This window comes from Eriocheir sinensis, chromosome 9 (genome assembly GCF_024679095.1).
Source record: "Eriocheir sinensis breed Jianghai 21 chromosome 9, ASM2467909v1, whole genome shotgun sequence".
NCBI classification, from domain to species: domain Eukaryota; kingdom Metazoa; phylum Arthropoda; class Malacostraca; order Decapoda; family Varunidae; genus Eriocheir; species Eriocheir sinensis.
This window is the reverse complement of record NC_066517.1, coordinates 17,214,719-17,236,349: the sequence shown is the minus strand read 5'-3', so window position 1 is coordinate 17,236,349 and position 21,631 is coordinate 17,214,719. Positions and strand designations below refer to the sequence as shown.

The 21,631-nt window shown below is 42.5% G+C and overlaps 1 protein-coding gene across 1 annotated transcript; it reads right to left on the bottom strand.

Moving 5' to 3' along the window:
• Positions 1-83: 83 nt before the first annotated feature.
• Positions 84-19,818, bottom strand: LOC126996037 (UDP-glucose:glycoprotein glucosyltransferase 1-like). The gene is made up of 27 exons (XM_050856036.1): positions 19,651-19,818; positions 16,870-17,112; positions 16,380-16,684; positions 15,955-16,071; positions 15,460-15,629; positions 14,835-15,054; positions 13,977-14,163; positions 13,543-13,757; positions 12,880-13,116; positions 12,152-12,325; positions 11,497-11,678; positions 10,748-11,006; positions 9,791-9,997; positions 9,404-9,487; positions 8,796-8,958; positions 8,054-8,354; positions 7,728-7,937; positions 7,112-7,223; positions 6,477-6,589; positions 6,020-6,193; positions 3,991-4,168; positions 3,475-3,657; positions 2,988-3,091; positions 2,470-2,641; positions 1,969-2,085; positions 936-1,068; positions 84-466 (listed from the first exon to the last, which is right to left on the bottom strand). Exons 2-27 carry the CDS (start codon positions 17,099-17,101, stop codon positions 432-434), a joined length of 4,584 nt encoding a protein of 1,527 aa, XP_050711993.1. The 5' UTR covers positions 17,102-17,112; positions 19,651-19,818; the 3' UTR covers positions 84-431.
• Positions 19,819-21,631: the final 1,813 nt, after the last annotated feature.

The following is a 21,631-nucleotide window of genomic DNA, read 5'->3' as shown; positions in this document are numbered from 1 at the left end:
ACTGACTTCACTAACTTACCCTTGTCTTATAACTACCTTTACTTACCTGAGTCATCTTGAAATGGTAAAATAAATCACAAACATGGAGATGCCATTTTGTGTTTTATTTTTATAAAATCCTCCCATGTGGCTCACAGCATTATCAAATTAACAAATAATACTCCATTACCAAACTGTAAGTATAGGTGTACTAACGACTTTTGCCCATCAAAAATAACTTTACATTGAGTATATTGCAAGAATAGACAATGATCTGTCTGTATGTAAGTATATAAAAGAATTTTCTTCATGCCTCTGTAAAAACATTAATACATACATCTTTTCTTCTCTATACAACATAACGGCCTGATGAAAGGAACACATGCTCATAAATAATCAACAGGACACTACTTACAAAACTCTCACCCTTACCTAATAACCCACTCCAGATATCATAGCTCTGTGTGACTTCTATGACTAGAAGAGTCTGCAAAAAAATAGAAAATTGAATGGTTAGTTACATATAAGTGTGCATGTATGATAAATAATGTGTGATAGAATAATATTGTATTCCCCTACTAACAATCTTTCGAGAGTTCAAGCCACAGATATTAAGTGATGGATGATAACGTAACTTACTCTAAAACATCTTAACATATTTTCTCACTAAGGAAAACACCGCCATCAATAACTTAAAAGATAAAAGTAGCTGATCTTCCTTTCAATAAACCAATAATACAAAACTACTAAAATGAAACTTGAAAATATACAAACCCAAACCCAACAAACAAGGCAAAAAATATTCAGGTGCAAAGTATATCAGTGAAGAACAATGGAAAGCAATGCAAAGTAAAATGTCTTGGTATGAAATATATGAATCTAATAAACAGATACATGTAACAAATAAGCCAGCACCATCCCAATTCTTTCTATTCTTCACTCCTTTGTTATCTTACCTTCTGATTGTGAGGCTCTGCTCTCCTTGAAGCCCTGCATTACGTTCTTTATCTCCGTGTCGTAGTCGATCCACTCGGGGATGATCCTTTGCGCCGCCACAAGCTTGGCCTCTTTTGTCATGGGGTTATTGCACTGAGAGAGAGAACGAGAGAAAATTTCACCACCAGTTCCTTCCTTAATTATGCTCCTCAGTCACCATTACCTCCTATCCATTATCACCACAACCATTCTGATCTCTCCCACCACCAGTACCTTCCTTCAACATGCTCCTCAGTCACCATTACCTCCTATCCAATATCACCACAACCATTCTGACCTCTCCCATTATGTACGATTATCATCCATTCCTCATTGCTGTTGACACTCCCAACACCATTAATTAATCTTGTCATCATCATTAACATCAATTTTAAGCCTGATTTCCTATGCTGTATCAGGTGGAACTTGGATTCAGACGAGAGTAAAAAACAGGATATAGCCGTTCAGTGGAAAGTGCTCTGCCCAGGGAGAACACAGCACCGACTTTCACATTCCTGCCGCACTGAGTCATGACGCAGACCTTTAACCCAGCAGTGAGGGAAACCACTTATCTCAGTTACTCATGTGTACGACCTCAAACACATATGATAAACTTTTTTTCAGGGGGTTGTAACTAATGTAAGAGTTAAACTTACTCTTAAAAAGTATATAGACAGGTTCATCCCAGTAAACTATGAAAACATCCTAAATAAAGAAGGCTTGAACATATTTAGCTAACTTACTAATCAAGAAGTTATCAATATCTAAAAAGCAAGAAACCAAAACAATAATAAAAGACAGCCATGTGGGTCTTCTTATTTTGGTAGTTCCATCAAGTATCACATTGCATTATTATTTAACAAGACCCCAAAAGCTACATCACCATATATTTCCATTATAGAAGTACCACAGCCAACGTATTACAAAGAGATCCAGTCCAGTCTAGTGTTTTAAGTAAGTCAACCCATTAAGCAACATGAGTCTTGCTAATCAAAGAGACAGATGGCAGCTCACCAAGTCAATGATCTTAGCTGTCTTCTTGGACTCGTCATCACACCAAGACTCACACCACAGCCAGTCCTGCGGCAGTGACTTGATGCGCACCTGGTGGACCATGTTGTTGGGCAGGTCCTGATGGGGAGAGGAGAGAGAGGAGGTTAGGTTTGAGGACTTGTTGTTACTGGTGCAGCAGGTAAGTTTACATGTTAGGTGGTCATACTCCATTATGAGGGGAATGGAGTTTTTATTGTGATCCTGTGGCATGCACGAGCAGCATGAGAAGATAGGATGAATGACTTAGTGATGGGTTGCAGGTGTGAGTTGGCTTTTAACATGAATCCCTTGCTCTGGGATACATGACAAATTGAGACGTACAGATTAACAGTTTCCCTTTCCCGGTTTACTCCTAGCACATACATTAATTGATCAACCAATAAGGGAGGACTTCAACTAGCTTTCTTCGCCTTTCACCTATATCATGCTGGAGACAGGATTCTGATGACTTGATGATTATACCTGATCTAAATTAGAGAGCGAGTTGGGGTCCTGGGAGAGGCCCTGGTACTGTCCTCTCAGGCGGTCACCCGCAGCAATGCGTCGGAACTTCTTGAGATCAACCACAAACAGTGCAGAAATGTGGTACCTGCGCCCTGCAAGGTGGTTGCGCCAGTAACCTTGCTTCCAGAATCTGTTGTAAGGTAGAGACAGGGAGAAGAGAGCTGGTAAATCAGAGCCCAAGGAAAATTTAATCTGGCATGTTTATTTATGGATGTAAAGCTAAAAAAAAAATCAAAAAAACTCCTTTCAAAGAAAAGTCACTATACCAAGTGACCCCATTCAACCCTTGCCCTGTAATCACTGGCTTCAAATTTCTGTCATGTATGAGAAAAATTGGAATGAGCCAAGGGGTAATATGCAAGAAAAAAAGTACAAGTATTTATGTAAATGTATCAAAATGAGGGATGCAAGGAAATTATCATAATAACCAAGTGTCAGCTATGCCCTTTAATAAATACAGGCTGCTCTCAACCCACCTAAACCCTTCAATTTCCTTGCGGGAGTCACAGAAGGGCACAAAACCATAGGGCGCCCCATCCAGGTCCTCATTATTCAAGTCCTTGATGTCACCTCGCACAACCTGAGGGAGTAAAGTGTTGCATCATAATCCAACTGAGAATGTTAAGCAAGGAGTGACCTGGAGTCCCTAAAATGAAAAATCCAACATTCACAGTAAGGTAACATCTTTTATTACAGCTCTGTTGCTATCTACTATTGTGAATGTCCCCCTGCTAAAACAAATATTACTACTACTACTACTACTACTCAAATCAACTTTATAGTGTGTACTTTATATTATAGTGAAAACATTATGAAAGAACAATGTCATCGAAATCTGTGTGCCTGACCAAAAAGTCAAATGCTCTGCACAAACAAACACATTAAACAGTTGCAAAACATCACTGAAGAGGAGCTAACCAAACAGTGATCACTTACAAATCAACAAAAACAAAAAAATATTACCTGATCAGCATCGACAAAAATGATCTTCTTGATATCTAAGGGGAAGAGGACATCAAGGAAGAGGATTTTGTAACCCCAGATGATGCGCTGCTTCTCGGACTGCTGATGAAGCCACCGCGGCCACTTGTACTGCACCAGCTCATACTCAAACCCGTACTCCTTGGCCAGCAGGGGCAGGATGTCCTGAGAGGGGAGGAGGATCACAGATAAAGGAGAGTTACAACACAAGAAGGGGATCAGGATTAAGGGAAAGGTTGAAAACTGTAATAAGTTGGAAAAGCATATAACCTTTTGTATTTTGTATTTCAGTAACTAATATGTTCTACTTTTCATCATACTCCATTCCATTTTAATTTTAGGACATCAATCATTCAGTTTACTTAGGTCTCGAAAAATCACAAAGCAAAACAAAAGTGGGGCTAAGAAGCAAATTAAACCATAGAGAAACCATCAAACTCCCTCTTCTATTTTCAACACCAAGTGGAGGAAGAGCCTGACTGTCGACCCATCCTATACCTTGAAGGACGGAGAGAGGAAATTCTTGAGGAACCAGAACTTGACGGGGGTCTTGGTGTGGCGGACGACAGACACCATCATGATGCGGAGGAACCTCTCGTACAGGTGACCCGACGCCACAGAGAAGATGTTCACTGTGTCATCCGGGTCATCTGCAGCGCCTCCTGAACTGAAGGTGCTGCAGGGTATGGGGAGAGGGGAAGCGTGGGGTGAGAGGACGACATCAGTTGTAAAAATGAAAAGACCGCAAAAAGTTTGTCTGAGTAATCATGAACCTGAAGAATAAGAGGAATGGATATATCTGGACCACAAAAGAAAAGATAATAACCATGAAACAAAATATATCACCCAATAAATATACTTACAAACAAACATACACACACATCAAGAGCATTTACACACAATTGCTACTTTTAATTAGCTAAAAATACAGCAGTGTAAGCTCCAACAATATACTTATCCTATGAGCACCTTTCTTAGTCACACCTTTACAGAGGATTTATCAAGGCAAGTAGAAGCCTATCATCTGGCAGAGCAAAGAATACCACACATCTATGTACAGTCCTAGCCTTTACACACGTCATAACCTCATAAGAAGATAAACGAGTGGATACATGTAATCATTCAGAACTGACTGCCAAAGGGGACAGCGTGATGTACCTGATCCAGAGGTGCCTAGCCAGATCATAAAACTCCCTCACCAGAACCCGCCACTCCTCAACTATGGGCCCGATCAAAGGCATGCTTGTAATGGAAACAGAAAATTAAACCAAGATTAAGCCAAGCCCTCATGACTGGGGTGCTATAAAGATTGGTTCTATATTTTTATACAGGAAACTCACAAGCATTGTTCATTGATAAAAAGGGAAAACTTTTGTCATTCTCAACATTTGTTTCGTAAGTCCAGATAAAAGTAAAATACAACATGCAAACACCTACTCGACACAGATGCTGGGAAAACTGTTTACCTCAGAAATTTAACTAAAATGCAGATTTGCTGTATAATATTGCAGTGCTGGTTACAGTTTCACTAACTTCTCCACCCTCAAGAGTGAGCCACACTCCTTCAAGCACACACAGATCTTAATTGGTATTAAAATTTAAATTTCTTAAAAATCTTTTTCTTAACTCATTATCAATACCTATGATGTTAGGCTACATTTTCTTATGTAAAATTCAACTATCAAGCATACACTTAAATTTAAAAAAATACTTGGCTTTTTTATGCCTTTGGGGGGGGGGGCAGGGAGATGGATTTTGGGGGTTCAGATTTTCTAATGCCAATCCAGGATACAGTGCTCTGTAGTGCAGTGGTTGGCTTGCATGGATCTCACTGAGAGATCCCAGCTTGTATTCCTGAGCAATGCAGAGACTGATGGGCAGTCTCCTTACACCTGTGGCACTGTCTACCTGGCAGTGAATGGGTACTGGGTACCAGTTGAGTGGCACCCCACCCCCCCAAGGTGTTGGAGTGACAACACCAAAGGCAAGAAGCCCAAGGGTGGAAAGCCAAGGCATCCACGCCCAGGACACATGACCTTGTAGCTCAGTACAGGAAGATGCAAGCAGGTGAATCACACACATGCACATAACACACACAAATGCACACAGTTATGTTTACCCATAAACAAGGACACCATTCTCATTCATAATATATATTAACAAAGAATTGGACTTGAATATGTCAGAGATGTGATGAAATTAAATACAAACATATGAATGTATTTTACTTGGGCATATGACAAATTGATGTTAAATATAAGAAAATGCATATGAAAATAAATAGCACATTTACTCAATGAGTTAACCTGACCAATGAAAACCAAATATTGCAAGGAAGACATGGCAAGGCAAGTCATGAAAGGGATAGGAAAAGGTGTGAAGAGTGGCCTATACAGTAAGTGTCTCTCCAGGTAAAGAAGGTCATCACAAGCCTGAGAAAGAAGGAGTGGCATGGTGTGGTTCACTGCAGACAGTTATCATAAACACACCACACCCTCATCCCCCTCTTAATCTCTCTTTGGCTCACCTGGTGATGGAGTTCCAGAGTCCGCCGCCGCCCTCTTCATTTTCATCGGCAAGGAGCTGCATGTGCTGCTTGCCTGGCTTCTTGGCCACTCGGACCTTCACCACATGGGACTTGAAGCTGCTCATCACCACCTGCACATCCTCAGAGCCTGCAGGAGTGTCTGTCCCTTCATGGCTGTTGGGGAGAGATGACCATTGTGTCTGTTTGTTATGGAATTAATGGTTAGCCAAATAATTAACCCCTGACAACCCTGGCCCCTCATTAACTATACAAATTGTTATTCAGTGCACTCTTTGAAAACAATAATCATCATAAAGATAAAATGGATGGTGACAGTAATCATAATGACAAAAAGGATAATTATCATGGTGAAGAGTAATCATCATAAAGACCAAAATTGTATTAATTATGGTGAAACCAGACCTTTATGGAATGGAGGATACATCTTGGCACTAACCTGGCAATGGAGTAGATTTCTGCGGAGCGTCCGTTGCGTAGCTTCAGCAGCCAGGCCCCCGGGTTAGCCTTCAGCTGGAAGTAGCCTAGATTGGCCATCACTATCGTGTCAACCTGATGAGCAGACAGAGAAGTAGGAATATAAATATTATGAGAGTGATTGATGTTTACTCCCCTACCTTTGTTTCTCTGCAGCAGGGGAATGGAGAACAGGTCCTGAAGGAGAGTATGAGTGATCAACTGGTGAAGAAGTGAATTAGAGGGTTCTTGTCCACCTTTAGACAAGGATTGGGGATGAGTAAACAGCTCAGATCTGAGGTAACATATAAGGCGAAAAAAGATGTTTTCAGTTTTTTTGGTCTCAAATAATCTTTCAGAGGAAAGCTGAACCATGCAAGTCTAACTGACCCTAGCTGACAATTCTAATATATCTCTGCTCTGTACCACCCTCTAATAAGCCTTACTAAATACATCTCAACTCTCTAAATAAGTGGCAGAACATAAGTAGTTCTGTGTTCTGCCTTTACCCTAAAATTATATGAAACCTTATCCATACAAAAAATAGATTGATAATATTTTTGCCAAGTACCAGAGAGACCCATGAAAACAATACCACACTATTCTTGCACTACCCACCAGGACTGGCTGTTTGCTGTTGCCAAGAGTAAACTGGAGGCCTCTGGGTGGGTTTCCTGTGGACTGTTCAAAGCAGTGTCCCTCCAGCAGAAGGTGTTCCAGCTCAAACTCACTGCAAAGTATCATAGACTCTAAGGAACTGATTGGCAGAATATATTATAGGTAGTGTGATACAGAGGGATGGAATGTGCAGCTCAGTTCCTGTCACCATGCCTGGGTAAGGTCTGGATGGTTGTGCCTGAATAAGCTGTTTGAGAGAGTCTGCTGAATTTACACTGCACTACCTATTATGTATGCTACCCATCAGATTTACAAGACTGGGAAATGGAAACCCATGGTGTGATGGATAATGGTGCCTTTTCATTCTGTCATACTCATAATACAAACTGGAAAAGGTGATGATGAATGTTAACAATATAGCAGGTAATATGTATTGTATTCTTTGTAATATGTTCCATAATTCTCTTTGCGTATGTCCCAAATTACTAATGAACTTTGGAACAATCATAATTTCTATCAGTCACCATTCACAGCTACAGCACATGCCTCCAACTTTACTCTTACCATTTACACCACTGAGTCAATATCTCCTAATAACCAAGACACTGCCTCTTACCTGTGGACCCCAGACTCCACCAGCTCCAGCTTGATGTTGTCCAGGTCATGCAAGGACTCCACCACCTCCACCAGCCAGTTCTCCGGTGGATGGTAGTTCTGGGTGAGGATCGGGGACTCGGGCAGACCTGTGAACCTAGCGTGAGGGCCTGGCGCCAGCTCTCCACTCTCACTGAACAAGGGCTCAGGCTCCAAGACAAACCGGTAGAAACTGTGAGGGGACGGAAATAATAAAAATGAAGGATGACACTTTGGTGGAAACAGGTTGATGTTAAGAAGCACATGAGTGAGTCCCAATATAATTCATTCACCACAAACAAACCTTACCTTTTGAGTGGCATTTCTGAGTGTTTCTCTCGAGCATTGAGAATAACCCTTATGTCGGCATTGACCACTTCCTGCAGCACCATCAGTATGGGACCCAACTTCTGAGCAGCACTGGACACAGGATCACAAACTGCCACAATCTCAAAGGCTGGCATGTCTGGGTCTCTTGGGGGTATCCTGATGACTGAGTACTGGTCTGAGCGCAGGTTTAGGTTGGTGCGGCCCTTGGACTGAGGCTTGGTCTGCAGGATGGCTGCCACCTTCATGATCATGTCATTTATGTTACCCTTCGGGAGCGAGTCTGCAAGTGCGCATAACTTTAGATATTTTGTTCTCAGTATGCATTACATAGCAACAAAATGCTTCTTATAAATGTTTTCTCTCTGTAAAGCTATCAGGGTACATTTTTACTGCATGAGAATATTCTTAACATACATGATGACTGCATACTGAAAATTAAGAAAAGTCTATTTCTTTTATATATAATTTTAGCTATAGCCCATCTAAAATTACTTGAAATTTCATCTAATGACCTTTTGTGACCCATCAGAGAACCAGCCTGTATAGTTAGTAATGAAAGTTGTATTAAACATTGTGACTGACTGAAATAGGTGTAAAGATTTTTTATTTTATTTTTTTTTATACAACAAAGGAGGCAGCTCAAGGGCACACAAAAAATAAAATAATAATAAAAAAAAAAGCCCGCTACTCGCTGCTCCTACAGATGCAACATGAACTTCACCTTCTCCTTCAAGGACTTCAGTAATCTTCTCTCCAAGGGTTGACTGGAAGTACTTTTCAAGGAGGCCAAGGTCTTCTTGGACAAATTTCTCTGAGGGCCTCAGAGTTCCCAGCATCCTGCCGTTGGCCAGCACTGCATGGGCACCCGGGGGCAGTGAAAGCACCTGCAACACCACAGTGACACACAGTGAACACCTCGGCACACTGGGGGAGTTCTTATACAGTAGCTACTGGCCTTAGCTACTTGCAAGCCATCTCTTCAACACCTCAAACTGCATTTACTGTCATCTCTTTCTATATATTTTGGTAATGAGCATTAGTATAACACAAGATTTACTGCAAATGTAACTTTCAACTCCATTTGATCCTGCATATAGTTTTAAATCCAAAGACAATTTCTTTAATCGTTTCACAAGACAATCATCTAATTTTCAGTGCACTATTGAAGGCTTTTTCCAGATTAGCAATATTACCATACTTTTTCCTTTAAAGTATAAATAAACTTAAGAAATAAATAAACTGCTAGAGGTGAAATATCCAAACATTTCCAAAATATATCCTGTTACTCCAGCAGCCTAAAACTATGGACACACTGAACCCCAAACTCACCTTGCGAGCATAGGCTGCGTGCTTCTTGAACACATCATCTTTCAGCGCTGAGAGTCTGGACAGGTAGGCGTCCATGTCCAGTCCCTGAGAATGAAACCATCACACATCAGTGAATCTCATCAATCTTTACAGTAACAGCAAATACAGTTATAGTCACCATACACAACACAGATCCAGAAGCCTCATCCCCTCCTAGGTAAGCTACTGATATCTGAGCTGCAATGGCTGTGGTCAAGTGTTCACTACAAATACAGAGTACCATATAAATTAATATCAGCTCATGTTTGTAAAGTTACATTTAGAAGATTTTCACCTAAGAATCTGGTCTGTCTTCAGTCCTGTAAATACTAGTGATAAAAAATTACCATAAAAATAAAAATTACTCACTGATAACTCAAAGTCAGACCACTTCTTTGAACCATCCAGTATCTTCCTGGCATTTTCCTTCACCAGCACCTTGGCCAAGAACTGCCTGGCCACAGCTGGGGCAAGGGTGGCCTGGGCGACTTCTATGGCACGGCTGAACACTCCCGGGGTGCTGCTGGTGGTGTCAAGGTTATGAACGGCATACACACGCACGCTGTTACTCTCCCGCTGCAGAGACAATAGGAGTGTGAGGTGGGAGAGTAGAGTTAGTGGACACAATGGTCAGGGTAAAAAAGGAGTAAAAGACCTTATATAGAGGAGTGAATAATGGCTGTCTTGTCCTGTGAATGATGTGCAGTAGCATAATACAGGATTATGTTACCTAAGTAAAAGAAGGAAATACTAGGAGAAGCAGAAGTCTGATGACTGTAAATAAAGTTAACCATAACAGACATTGTATGAACTTTACAATACAGTAAAATGTTTCAACAATAAAACATTCATTATCACCATTATGCTCTGACACACACAGGAGAGACAGACTGGCCATAGCCTCAAGAAGCACGAATACCCTCGGAGCAACACCGTCACTAGCAATGTATGGTCTCCCTCAGCCCATGAAACAACGAAATGTTCAAATTCACTGTTCACACTAAGATGAAGCTAGAGAAAATCATGAAGAACTTCCCCTGTCTGCAGAAAAGGCAATAAATAAAGTCAGTGAGTAGTCATCCACCAAAACAATATTCTAATACGTGGGAAATTATACCAGACCAGGCAACCAACCCTAACACCGCCCGGGCAGTCACTCAGTTGGCAGTAAAATCAAATAAATTAAGTGTGTATAGGCCTCTTGCACTTTCTTTTCTTTTACCTGAGTGGTGTTTAGTCGCCTTTTTTGTTAATGGTTTTGCTTTATGCCCTAGAGCCGTCTACTTTGCTGGAAAAAAAGAATCTAAAAGAGCACCCAGGACTCACCAGGTACTTGACAGCTTCCAAGAGGAGTGCTCGGCCCTCCTCGGTGTCAAAGTCCGCCACGAGCCACACGGTGAGGGGACGGATGGCAGGCTCGCTCTTGGTGGAGAGGTAACGGAAGGTGTTGGCCAGGATGGAGGTCATTTCCGGGGCCTTGAGGGCAGAGAAGTCTTCCACGGATATGCCGGAGAGCTTCAAGTCAGACTCCCCGGTCATGTCCACATATTTTGAGCTCTTGGTGCTTAGTATCCTCTCGTTGAGCCTGGTGGTGGGTGGAGGAGAAGAGTAGAGAAACAGAGAGCATAAATAAGTCAGCAATACCATCACCAGTCTCCTATGCAACCCTTAAAACCTCTCCATCACCTTGCACTCCCTTCCTTAAGCATATATATATCAGTCACCAATTACACCTGTCCTACAAAAAGAAGTAATGATTCAGTGCTGATTCACCTCTATCATAATATTAAAGCCTAAGTAAATACTAAATAATTAAACAAAAACGGAAACATCACCTCTATCTTAATATGAGACCACAAGTATACATTCTTTTCTTTCCCTGTCCTTTGTCCATCTTTCTTCTTCTCTCTCTTCCCCTTCCTCTTTCCTGTTGTTTTCCTCCCATTCTTATATCCTGTTTTCCCTCTTCTTCTAAGTATTAAATAATTAACCAATCAAAAAAAAACAAAATAATAAAGTGTGGGGATAAGATCACAACAACCTCTTTTCAAGCCTCCACAGCATCCCTAACTCACCTTGGCATGATGTTGGGCATTGCCATTAGCCAGTCCGTCACATCATGCTTGTCGTTGAGCTCCCCGCGATACACAGCCCTCTGCAGCACCTGCGTCGCCCTCATCACCTCCATCAGCACCACCTCCTCAAACTCGTCCACATTGAGGTGCTTCTCTGGCAGTGGTACCCCATTCATCAGTGCCTGGTGAAGAGAAGGGAGGAGTGAGGATGGTGAGATATGAAAGTAAGACTAAGAAGAATAAGTAAGGAAGGAAAGAAGAGAAATGGACAGGAAGGAAAAGTGACATGAAAGAGAAATATGGAAAAAAGAAAAGCAAAGAAAGGAAGTAGAAAATGCAAAAGGGGAGCTGAAGAAAGTGAGATGGGAAGGTAAGAATAAGTAAGGAAGGAGAGAAGGATGAGACACTGACAGGAAGGAAAGTGACATAAATCAAGGAGAAATATGGAAGAAAAAAAAATCAAATAAAACTAAAAACAAATAAAATTAAGGAAAAGCTGAGGAGTGGGAACAAGATTTTTTACAACAGGACAATATGAAAGCAAGCAAGGAAAGAAAGAGGAAAGACAAGAAAAGAATATGATACAAAAGGAGAGAAAGTATATATATTGATGAAATAAAACAAAATAAAAGAGAGGGTCGGTTTGTTTCAGCACCTGGGGAAAGGACGTGATGCCGGCCTTCTCCACAAAGTCCTGAGCCAACATCCGCCCAACATCATAGTCTGAGTCCTCCCCAAACACATCCTCCAGGTCGGTGCTCGGGTACTTGCTCTTGAACAGGGACGTGACATCGGCAACCGTGACGTCTCCTTGGGCCGTGGAGTAAATCTTAGGGGAAAGGGAAACCAAAAAACTGTGATGTCTCCTTGGGCCGTGGAGTAAATCTTAGGGGAAAGGGAAACCAAAAAACTGTGATGTCTCCTTGGGCCGTGGAGTAAATCTTAGGGGAAAGGCAAACCAAAACACTGTGATGTCTCCTTGGGCTGTGGAGTAAATCTTAGGGGAAAGGGAAACCAAAAAACAGGTAATTATATGAGATGGTCAGTGATAAATTTAGCAAAACAATAGAAATTTCTCAGTTATAGTTAATAATAATTGTCTGAAAGAGATGGAAATACACGAAGAAAGTTTAAAATGGTGTAGATATTGTATATAATGTTCGGTTTCATCCCTCACATCCTCTCCAGACAGCTATCCTCATACATTTTCAATGCATCAAATAATCTCACAACACCAAAGACTGCTCCGTACCTTACTCTCGGACAGAAACCCAACAATAACTAACGCAAATTCACACTATATACCATCCCACTGGCCGAGGCAAAGATCACCCATTAACTAACCCAACATTCCCACCCTGAGCCCCACCACTGGCCACTCACATCAAGCAGGAACTGGAGAGCCTTGTAGTTAGCGTCCTCTCTGCCGGCAAAGTTCTCCGAGATGAAATTGAAGGCACAAAGCATGGCCAGCCCGGGGTCATCAAAGCCCCTCAGTGATTCGTCAGAGTCCACGGAAAACACCAGCCCGACCCTGACTGGTGCGGTGTGGGTGATGAAGCTCTCCACCATGCGGATGAGCTCTGCTGCGCCCGCCTTGCTGGGATCTGCCACGATGATCTTGGGTGGGACGGTACACAAAATTAGCAAGAATCTAAAACTTCCTTGTATCGTACATTTTTTATTCTTCTGAGAACAGATTCTTTACCATTATAATTATCATTTACAATTACCATCACCATTACAATAAAAACACTTAAAACCAAGTTCCATTATTTTGTAGATAATTATGCAGAATAAAATGATGTAGCCATTCAACAAAATCTACAACTCAAAAATAAAAGCGAATCATCAGTTATTTTTCAATATCTATGACCATATGATTGTCAAGTAAATGGAAAGTAAAAGTTGACCTTCCTTCTTTAAGCTATAAGACACAAGCACACAGAGATGTAACAAAGTGTAAAAAAAAAAAGCAAACCCAATTGAAAGAAAAATCAAGAAATACAAGACATCAAGACGACTAAATCAGCCACACTCCCTCACCAGGTTGTGGAAGTTCTTGCGAATACTGCGCAGCATCCCGAGGTAGGTTGGCCGCAGCAGCTCCCCGGTCGAGGAGGGCCACTTGCGGTACGCCTTGTCTGTCTCTATGTTGTTTATCCACATGATGGCCGAGTCCCTGATGTCAATGCCATACTCCTGGGGCCCCTCACTGGTGTCTAGGCCCAGCAGGGTCTTCAGAGCCTCCCCTTCCAAGCCTACAAGGAGAGTGTGTGATCATGACACATCCTGCTGCAAGGGACTCATAACAAAGCTTGCTAGGAAGAAATATCATTCATACTTTTGCTGTAATGGAATAAAACGATATTTCAGAATCTATTGAAGCTTACAAAGAGATCTACAAATAAATATATGAAGGTGGGTACATGCACACTCCCCCCTCTCACAACCACCACCACAAACACAAACATACTCACCAAGCTTGTGGAGTCCGCCAATGACACGGTCCTCGGAGCGGATGTGGTCGAGGAGGGTGAAGATGGTGGTGTACTCCATGTCCAGCAGGAGGCCGTTGATGTAGAGAGCTGCGTCGGAGGGGTTCACCTCCATCTGGGTGAGGGTGTTCTGGTTCTTCAGGATCTCGCGCTTCATCTTGTCGTCAACCTGAGGAAGAGAGGTGAAGGGATGGTGTTTTATGAGTAAGTAATGTTAAGTTGGGGGCATATGCTACAGCTGTGCATGGCCTCAGTGCTCATCTCTGTTGCATTAGCCCTTGCTTCAATGTTCATATTCATATAAGTAAGCAAAACATAACAATAAACATGAATGACAATGCTGGAAGTAAGCTCCACCCCAACCAGACACACTCAGCTCACCTCTACATACAACATAACAAGCCACAAAGAGCAAAAGGCAAAAAATTATTAAAAAAATGCGCATAGAACATTCCTGGGAGGCAAAAATATCTGCATACTGGAAGCTGTTGTACACAATGCACGCCCTTAAGATTAAATAACTGTAAGCTCTTAAACAATTGATTTCTTATTGTCTATTTTCCTTTTATTTTTACCAGAAAGGAGGCAGCTAAAAAAATAATAATAAATATATAAACAAATAAAATAAAAACAAAAAAGCTGAAATACTGAACAATCAACGCCATACTGTCTTTCACTAACAAATCCCAAAGCCCAAACAAACCACTCCTTGCTGCCCCTCACAGGTCTGTATGATAGTTTGGCTCAATGGGCTTAGGCATTTGAATTAATATGTAATTAATATATAACAGAACATTAGAGGCCAATAAACATCAATCAATTAATCAAATACTCCCATACCTTGATCCGGACCAGCGAGCGGGCAAGGGCAGGGAAGTTCTGTGCCGTCTGGACCAGGATGGAGAGCCGCTCATCAGCCGGGGCCGACATGATGCGCTGCGCCGCCTGCAGACTGAGGTGCTGCAGCTGCCACACCTTCATGGGCGCCATCTCGTGCTGGGACTCCACCAGGTGTTTGCGCAACTGGTTCAGGTCTTCCTTTTTCTCTGGGTGAAGTGATCTATTGTGGAGAAAGAGGTACACTTGTCATTATATAGAAGAAAATGGTGAATTGTCCTATCATGGAGAAAGAAAAGATACAGTCATTATAAAGAAGAAAATGGTGATGTCATTCTCCAAAATCTACAACTCAAAAATAGAAGCAAAGCAAATTAAAATTCATTATCCACAACCTTCCAAATTGACAAGTGAATGGAAAATAAAAAGTTTACTTTCACTCTTAATGATACTGGTGTGAGAGGCAGAAGTGTCTGAGAATATCAACTTGAATATTTAAGTTTCTGTGACAGTTGCCAAGCAATTCATTTTTATATTTGCAATTCTTTTTTCTATACAACAAAGGAAGTTACCAAATGCAAAACAAAACACTCTTAGGGCATACTAGTGCTGCCTTTCCAACCCTTACTCAAGCTTGGAGAAGAGGAACCCCTCCACTTCCACCTCAGCCTCCTCGTCTTCCTCCTGCTCTCTGCCCTCCTCCTGCACCTTGGTGTCATCCTGTGCCTTGTACTCGGTGCTCTTGATGGCCAGCTCCACCCCATAGCCACTGAGACGCACCCGACGTGAGGACTGGTTCTGTGGTGGAACAAATGCATGGACAAGTGGGTTAATTTGGGTAGGGTAGAGTGGGGTAGGGTAGGGTAGGGTAGGAAAGGGAAAGGGAAGGAAAGGAGAGGAAGAGATGGGAAGGGAAGGGAAGGGAAGGTAAGGTAGGGAAGGGCAGGGTAAGATGGGTAGGATAATGTAAAATTACATAGCTATTTATGGCTATACACACACAACTGATAAGAGATCAAACTGGAAAGAGAATTAACATCTACCCAACAAAAGGTAGGAACAAAGTTTAAAGATGAAACAAGATAAAAAAAGGGGCACTTTTAAAACAAGCACACATTCCTACCTTGACTCTGTGTCGGAGGACATAATCAACTTTGCCGGCAATGGCGAGCTCCTTCAGAACTTGGTGGAAAACTGGGAACTCCGGCGAACCCAGCTCTGCATACAGCACCGCCACAACCTGTCCAGGAGAACACCACTCATCACAGTAAAAAATGCCTTGGGTGGGCTGGTCTGGTGGCAAACATCTATCCCTCTTACTACAGCCCCTTCCAGCAACTGACAAAAAAAGATGCTAAATATAATGCAACAGCTTCCATCATACATTTTTTTAAGCATTGTTATGCTAAGGAGTGCAATATAAAATTCTTCCTCATTACCATTCAGTAAAAGTCCAATAATCCAAATGGCAGTGGACCAAAGGTCATTTGTACAAAGAATAGAATAAACAAGTAGTAGATAAACAGAACAAACCTACTCAAAACCTACCTTGGCATTCTCTCCTCCAGGAAAGTGGTGATCAACTTCATACACGACCGGCCTCTCTCCCGCTGCCCCCTCCACCAACTTCCTCACCTCCCTAGCATCACAGGTCAGCTGCCCCGCCACATCCACCACCGCCCCGCACTCCCCCGTGCTGGGCAGCCCTCGGTCTAACACGATCTGCTGGAACGTCTCCACCTTGGGGGAGTACGCACGCACCGAGAGGGAGAGCTTGAGGATGCGTAGCTGTGATGGGAGAAGGAAGCGCGAGGCAGCTGCCAGCATTGTCTCAAACTTCTCCTTGTCACTTTCTGTAGAAGAAAGGAATGGAGACTTGCATTGCTGCCTATTTTGTCAACTAAAATGTATATAAGCATTCCCTCATAAATTCAATATACCTTTTCATTCATTTTAGAATATATGAGGCTTTTTTTTTCTTTTTTTTTTTCTTTCCCTTCCTTGCTTCCTTTTCTTACCACAGTGATGAAACACTTACTTTTAGTGTAGGTGTGAGGGTCCACCTCTACCATAGCCTCAACAAAGCCCCAGAAGGTGGCCAGACTCTCCTCGGCCATGTACTCTGAGGCCTCCAGCAGAAGGGGCGTGTTGGACCATTTGGCTGACAGGTGAGTGGTGATGGGCTTGCCCTTGGCCTGACCTGCGACCCTGCCCGCCAGGAGAATGAGGGCAGACAGGACCCCGATGGCCCTGATCGCTGCCCCTCTCATTCTTGTAAACCCTAAATGTTAAGGATCCAAAATAATAGATGGCAAAGTTTTAACTTCCAGTGAAATATCAACATCTTCCACATCACCATCGCTGACTTCCTATCCCACAGAGACAAGACACATTAGATTTTCAGCTGTATTGTGTGTTTTAATACATAATTTATTGATTGATGGCTCTTCCTATCTCCAGGTGCTATAAGTTTGCTGGAGTGGAGAGGAACAATATCTTAGTTATAATGTAGCATCACTTATAAACACAGTATGTATATGTATATGTGATGTGCCAGTAAAACTAGAGAAGTAAAGCAATATAAGAGATCTTAGAAAGAGAACTATTCTTATGTAGGTACTGATGGATGCATGTAGTGATTCTCCATAATTACTGTATTACCCTGTAGCAAAGATAAGATAAATTAACGGGCCAATACCTCATTTCCTACCCGCTGCTCTTCTGTTGTCATACATGATTTCTAATAACCTTTAAACTTCTAAAACAACTGTAGGAAAGCATAGCTATTAAAACATCTATGAATATATACATGAAAAAAATGCAGCCATGGGTAGAGGAGTAAACCATAGTGTCCCATGGCAGCCATAAGAACCTGTGGTTCACCACAACTATAATATAACAGCCTCTTACCTGTGATCCCCCTTAGGAGCACTAGGAGACAGGTGAGTATAAGTGAACCTCCTGATAAAGGGGCTTTGCTCCCCTTTGAGCTCCCTGTGTTTCCACATTTCATTGCATAGGGCTACTCATTCTCCTCCTGCACCATGCAGATTCTCACACATTTCATGGCTGTTTTCACACTTGATTAGGTTTTTACACTCTTTCCTATTAGTGAGTGGTCGTGGTTGTGATCGGATGTATTGTGTTTTGCTCCACATGGAAAGTGCTTTGTCGACATGGCTGTCAGGCCCAAGGGCAAGAGGGATTTGTGTTACGTTTGTGAGGATTTCACAGGCGAGAAGTAGATTGGATGCTGTTTGTGTCCTAAATGGTGTCATGTGAAATGTGCTCATTTGTCTGGAATTAAGCAGGATAATCTACCTAAAATTAATTGGATTTGCACCCCATGCCTCCATAAAGCATCTTTGACTACCAAAATTGTGAAGAAATTGGATGAATTCAAGCAAGAATTATCTGAAGAAATATCTGTGGTTGAATCAGGGGCTGAGAAGGTGCAAGAGGAGCTGTGATCAGTTGCTGACGTGGTTCATGCAGACAAAGCAAATCTTAGTTGGGCTGAGGTGGCAAAGAGAGACAGGAAAGTCAAGAAGAATCTCCTAGTTGTGAAAGCTTCTACCCAGGAAAAGAAGGTAACAGATATGAAGGATGAAGTCTCCCAGGCACTGAATGGCATTCAAATAACTGATTCAAGCTTTACAAATGGAGGTAATATTGTCATGAACTTTGATAATGAGAACATAAGGGCTGAGGCTGCTAAAAAATTGGAGCCTGTTGAGCAAATTAGTACCAGGAGTGTTGGAAAGATGAAACAAAAGATCATGATATGCAATGTGCATAGAGAGGAGACCAAGGAAAAAATAAAGCAGACCATCTTAGACTGCAATGAGTTCTTACAGACAATTCAGGGTGTTGAGAAAAGGATTCAGCTGATTTTTTGTAAGCCTGCAACTGGCAGCACGATGCACTACATTTTGAGGTGTGACCCAACTGCGAGAGAGCTGATTGACAAGAATCATGACAAGTGGAAATTAGAATGGGGAATAAACACGGTAAGAGACAGATACCATGCAATTATATGTTATCATTGTCAGATATATGGCCATCTTGAGGCCAAATGTACTACCAAGACTGATGGAAGCCCCAAAATGTTTCAAATGCACTGGCGATCATAAATCAAGGGAGTGCGACATGGCTGAGAAGAAATGCATAAATTGTATGAGTTACAAGAAGCCTGAAGTCTACCACTCAGCGAATGACCAGTGTTGTGTAGGACTTCAGACTGAAATTGAGAGAATTCGTAACATAACCAATCTGGCTATTAATTAGTGTTTCTACTCAGACAAATTATGTGTTAAATGTTCAGAAAGATGGAAATAATTTAGTGTGAACCCAAACATAGCCAACTGACTGTGATGATGCCAAATTAATTAAAAGGACATCAGTAGGCTATTCATGAAAGCAATTAAGACTCACCCACTTACTATGACGTTGTGAATAAGTGTATCGAGGATTATTATCAAGGCTAACATCATAATTGTTGACGGCCCTCGCAGAGCACAGCACTAGCAGTGGACCGGGGCCTGAAACCTCATCAACGGTAAACGGTACATTCCGAGAAGCTTGAAGGGTAGAAGATGTATAGGACAATAGAAGAGAACTTCCTAAGGTCGGAGGGAGATTAGGGGGAGTCAGTATAACGAATCCTAGCGTATCCTGCCCTGGAGTGGTCGATACTCCTGCTACTACACGTGCTCTCCCTGAAAATATTGTGACAGTTCCTGTGTCGTGGCCCCAGCACCTCACCTCCCTGTCGCCCCGCGCCCCTGCCCGCCCCCCGCCCCAAGGGCAACACACTCACGCTCGCCGCGGGCTGCCAGGGCCTGCCTCCCGCACTGGTGAAGGTCGTGGCGGCCTGCTGGTGCCGCACGAGGAAAAAGTCAGCGGCAGGACGTCGGCGGCTCCGTTAGTAAACAACACCCGGGCACCAGGCCGAGACCCGCGCCGCGCCGCACCGCCGCCGCCGCGCCCGCCCGTGATCCAACACGCCGCGCGGCCGGTCCCGGACCCCTTACTGATGCTCTTTTGTCTCGGCAGCAGCACAATTCTCCCGCCGATGGTCGCCACGCGCCAATCACGGCCCGCCGTGTACTTTAAGAAACATTTCTTCATTTTTACAGTGACATTGGTGTTTTTCTTAGGAAGAAATGTCTCATGAGTGAACTGGTGCCAATTTCACTGGAAATTCCTGCTGAACGGGTGTTTCACCGCCAAACTGTTAGAAATGACTAAACACCACACTTAAAAAAAAGACACAACCACTTGTTAAGGTAAAATCAAACTACGTAACTCACAGCAATTCAACTTCCACTATATAGAGTGTTATTAATGTATGAAACATCTCAGGCATCCCCGTTGGTGCCTTCTGAGGGTCCGTTTGGACCTCTAAATTTTCATGTGCATATTCATAATAAAATTGGCCTTTAATCGATTCAATTAATCCCCCATAATATTAATCTAGCTTTTCAACACTTACCAAACATATCAAACCAAATATTACAGCCATGTGATGTCGATCATTGCTCTTGTGCGCAGAATATATACGGACGTACGCATGTCTATATTCCTCATCGTTCCACACGTGTCATGAGGTGCTGGCTAAAAGGGGAAATTCCCATTCCTGCATGCTACCATGTCACCCATAAAAGAAGCTGTTTTTCGTATTTACCACTCGATCCTTGAATGAACGTACGTAAAATACCCTGTAAAGATATGATTATTTAATAAGGCTACGCTATGTTTTAATGTTTTTGTTTTTTTTTGTAAAATATGAACGATGATACTATATAAACACCACTACACCGGGCACTGTTGCTTTACGACGGTGCTTTTTTTTACAGCGATCTCGGAAGACAGGCGGAGCGCCATGCACTTGTTCGTGAAACTTCCCGTTGGAGGTCACAAGACAATTAGGCAGCTAAATGCCGTGCTGAATTACACACACACACACACACACACGCACACACACACTGACACTCACACGCAAAATGCATGAGAGAGAGAGAGAGAGAGAGAGAGAGAGAGAGAGAGAGAGAGAGAGAGAGAGAGAGAGAGGTAATTACAGAAGGCTGTGGTGAGAAGGATCGAAGGCCTAATCCTTCCTACTCGATCCATATGTTTCTACTATAATACACCCTCATATCCCTACTCTCCTCCCTTAAATAAACAATTCTAGTCACCTTGTTTCCCCCTATTTTATAACTTTTCTCTCTCTCTCTCTCTCTTGACGTCCGAATCAGACTCTTCGTTGCGATCGAGCAGCATACTTCAGTAATGTCGCGCGTCCTGTTACGTAAGTGTAAAAGTATGGGATAGATGTAATGACGCGCGTAATGATACGCAAGAGTAGAGATAAATGTGAATAGCAATGTGACTATAATGACCATCATATAAAATCCGACTAGGGTGGGAGGCCGGAGTGACTTGGGTGGAGGGCCGGAGTGACTAGGGAGGGGGGCGGAGTGACTAGGGAGGGGGGCGGAGTGACTAGGGAGGGGGGGCGGAGTGACTAGGGAGGGGGGGCGGAGTGACTAGGGTGGGAGGACGGAGTGACTTGTACCCGGCCGAGAGGATGGTATCCATAATTATAACTGGTAACCCTTACTTTTAGACAGTGGTAATGTTACCTTCACAATATTAAAATACAAATTGAAAATGCAATTAATGACAAGACACCATGAATGTTTAATGTTTATTGCACTTATAATACAGTAAGCTAAACTGTACATAGAATATGTATACCTTATGTAAATTGGGAGATAAAAACGCCAAGGATAATACTG

Excerpts from the sequence above, each read along its gene's own strand:
- LOC126996037 (XM_050856036.1), bottom strand. The coding sequence starts at position 17,101 with ATGAGAGGGGCAGCGATCAGGGCCATCGGGGTCCTGTCTGCCCTCATT. Across the intron at positions 15,630-15,954 it reads TCCTCCGACACAGAGTCAAG|AACCAGTCCTCACGTCGGGT; the intron begins GTAGGAATGTGT and ends GTTCCACCACAG. Across the intron at positions 12,326-12,879 it reads CTCTCCAGTTCCTGCTTGAT|ATTTACTCCACGGCCCAAGG; the intron begins GTGAGTGGCCAG and ends CTTTCCCCTAAG.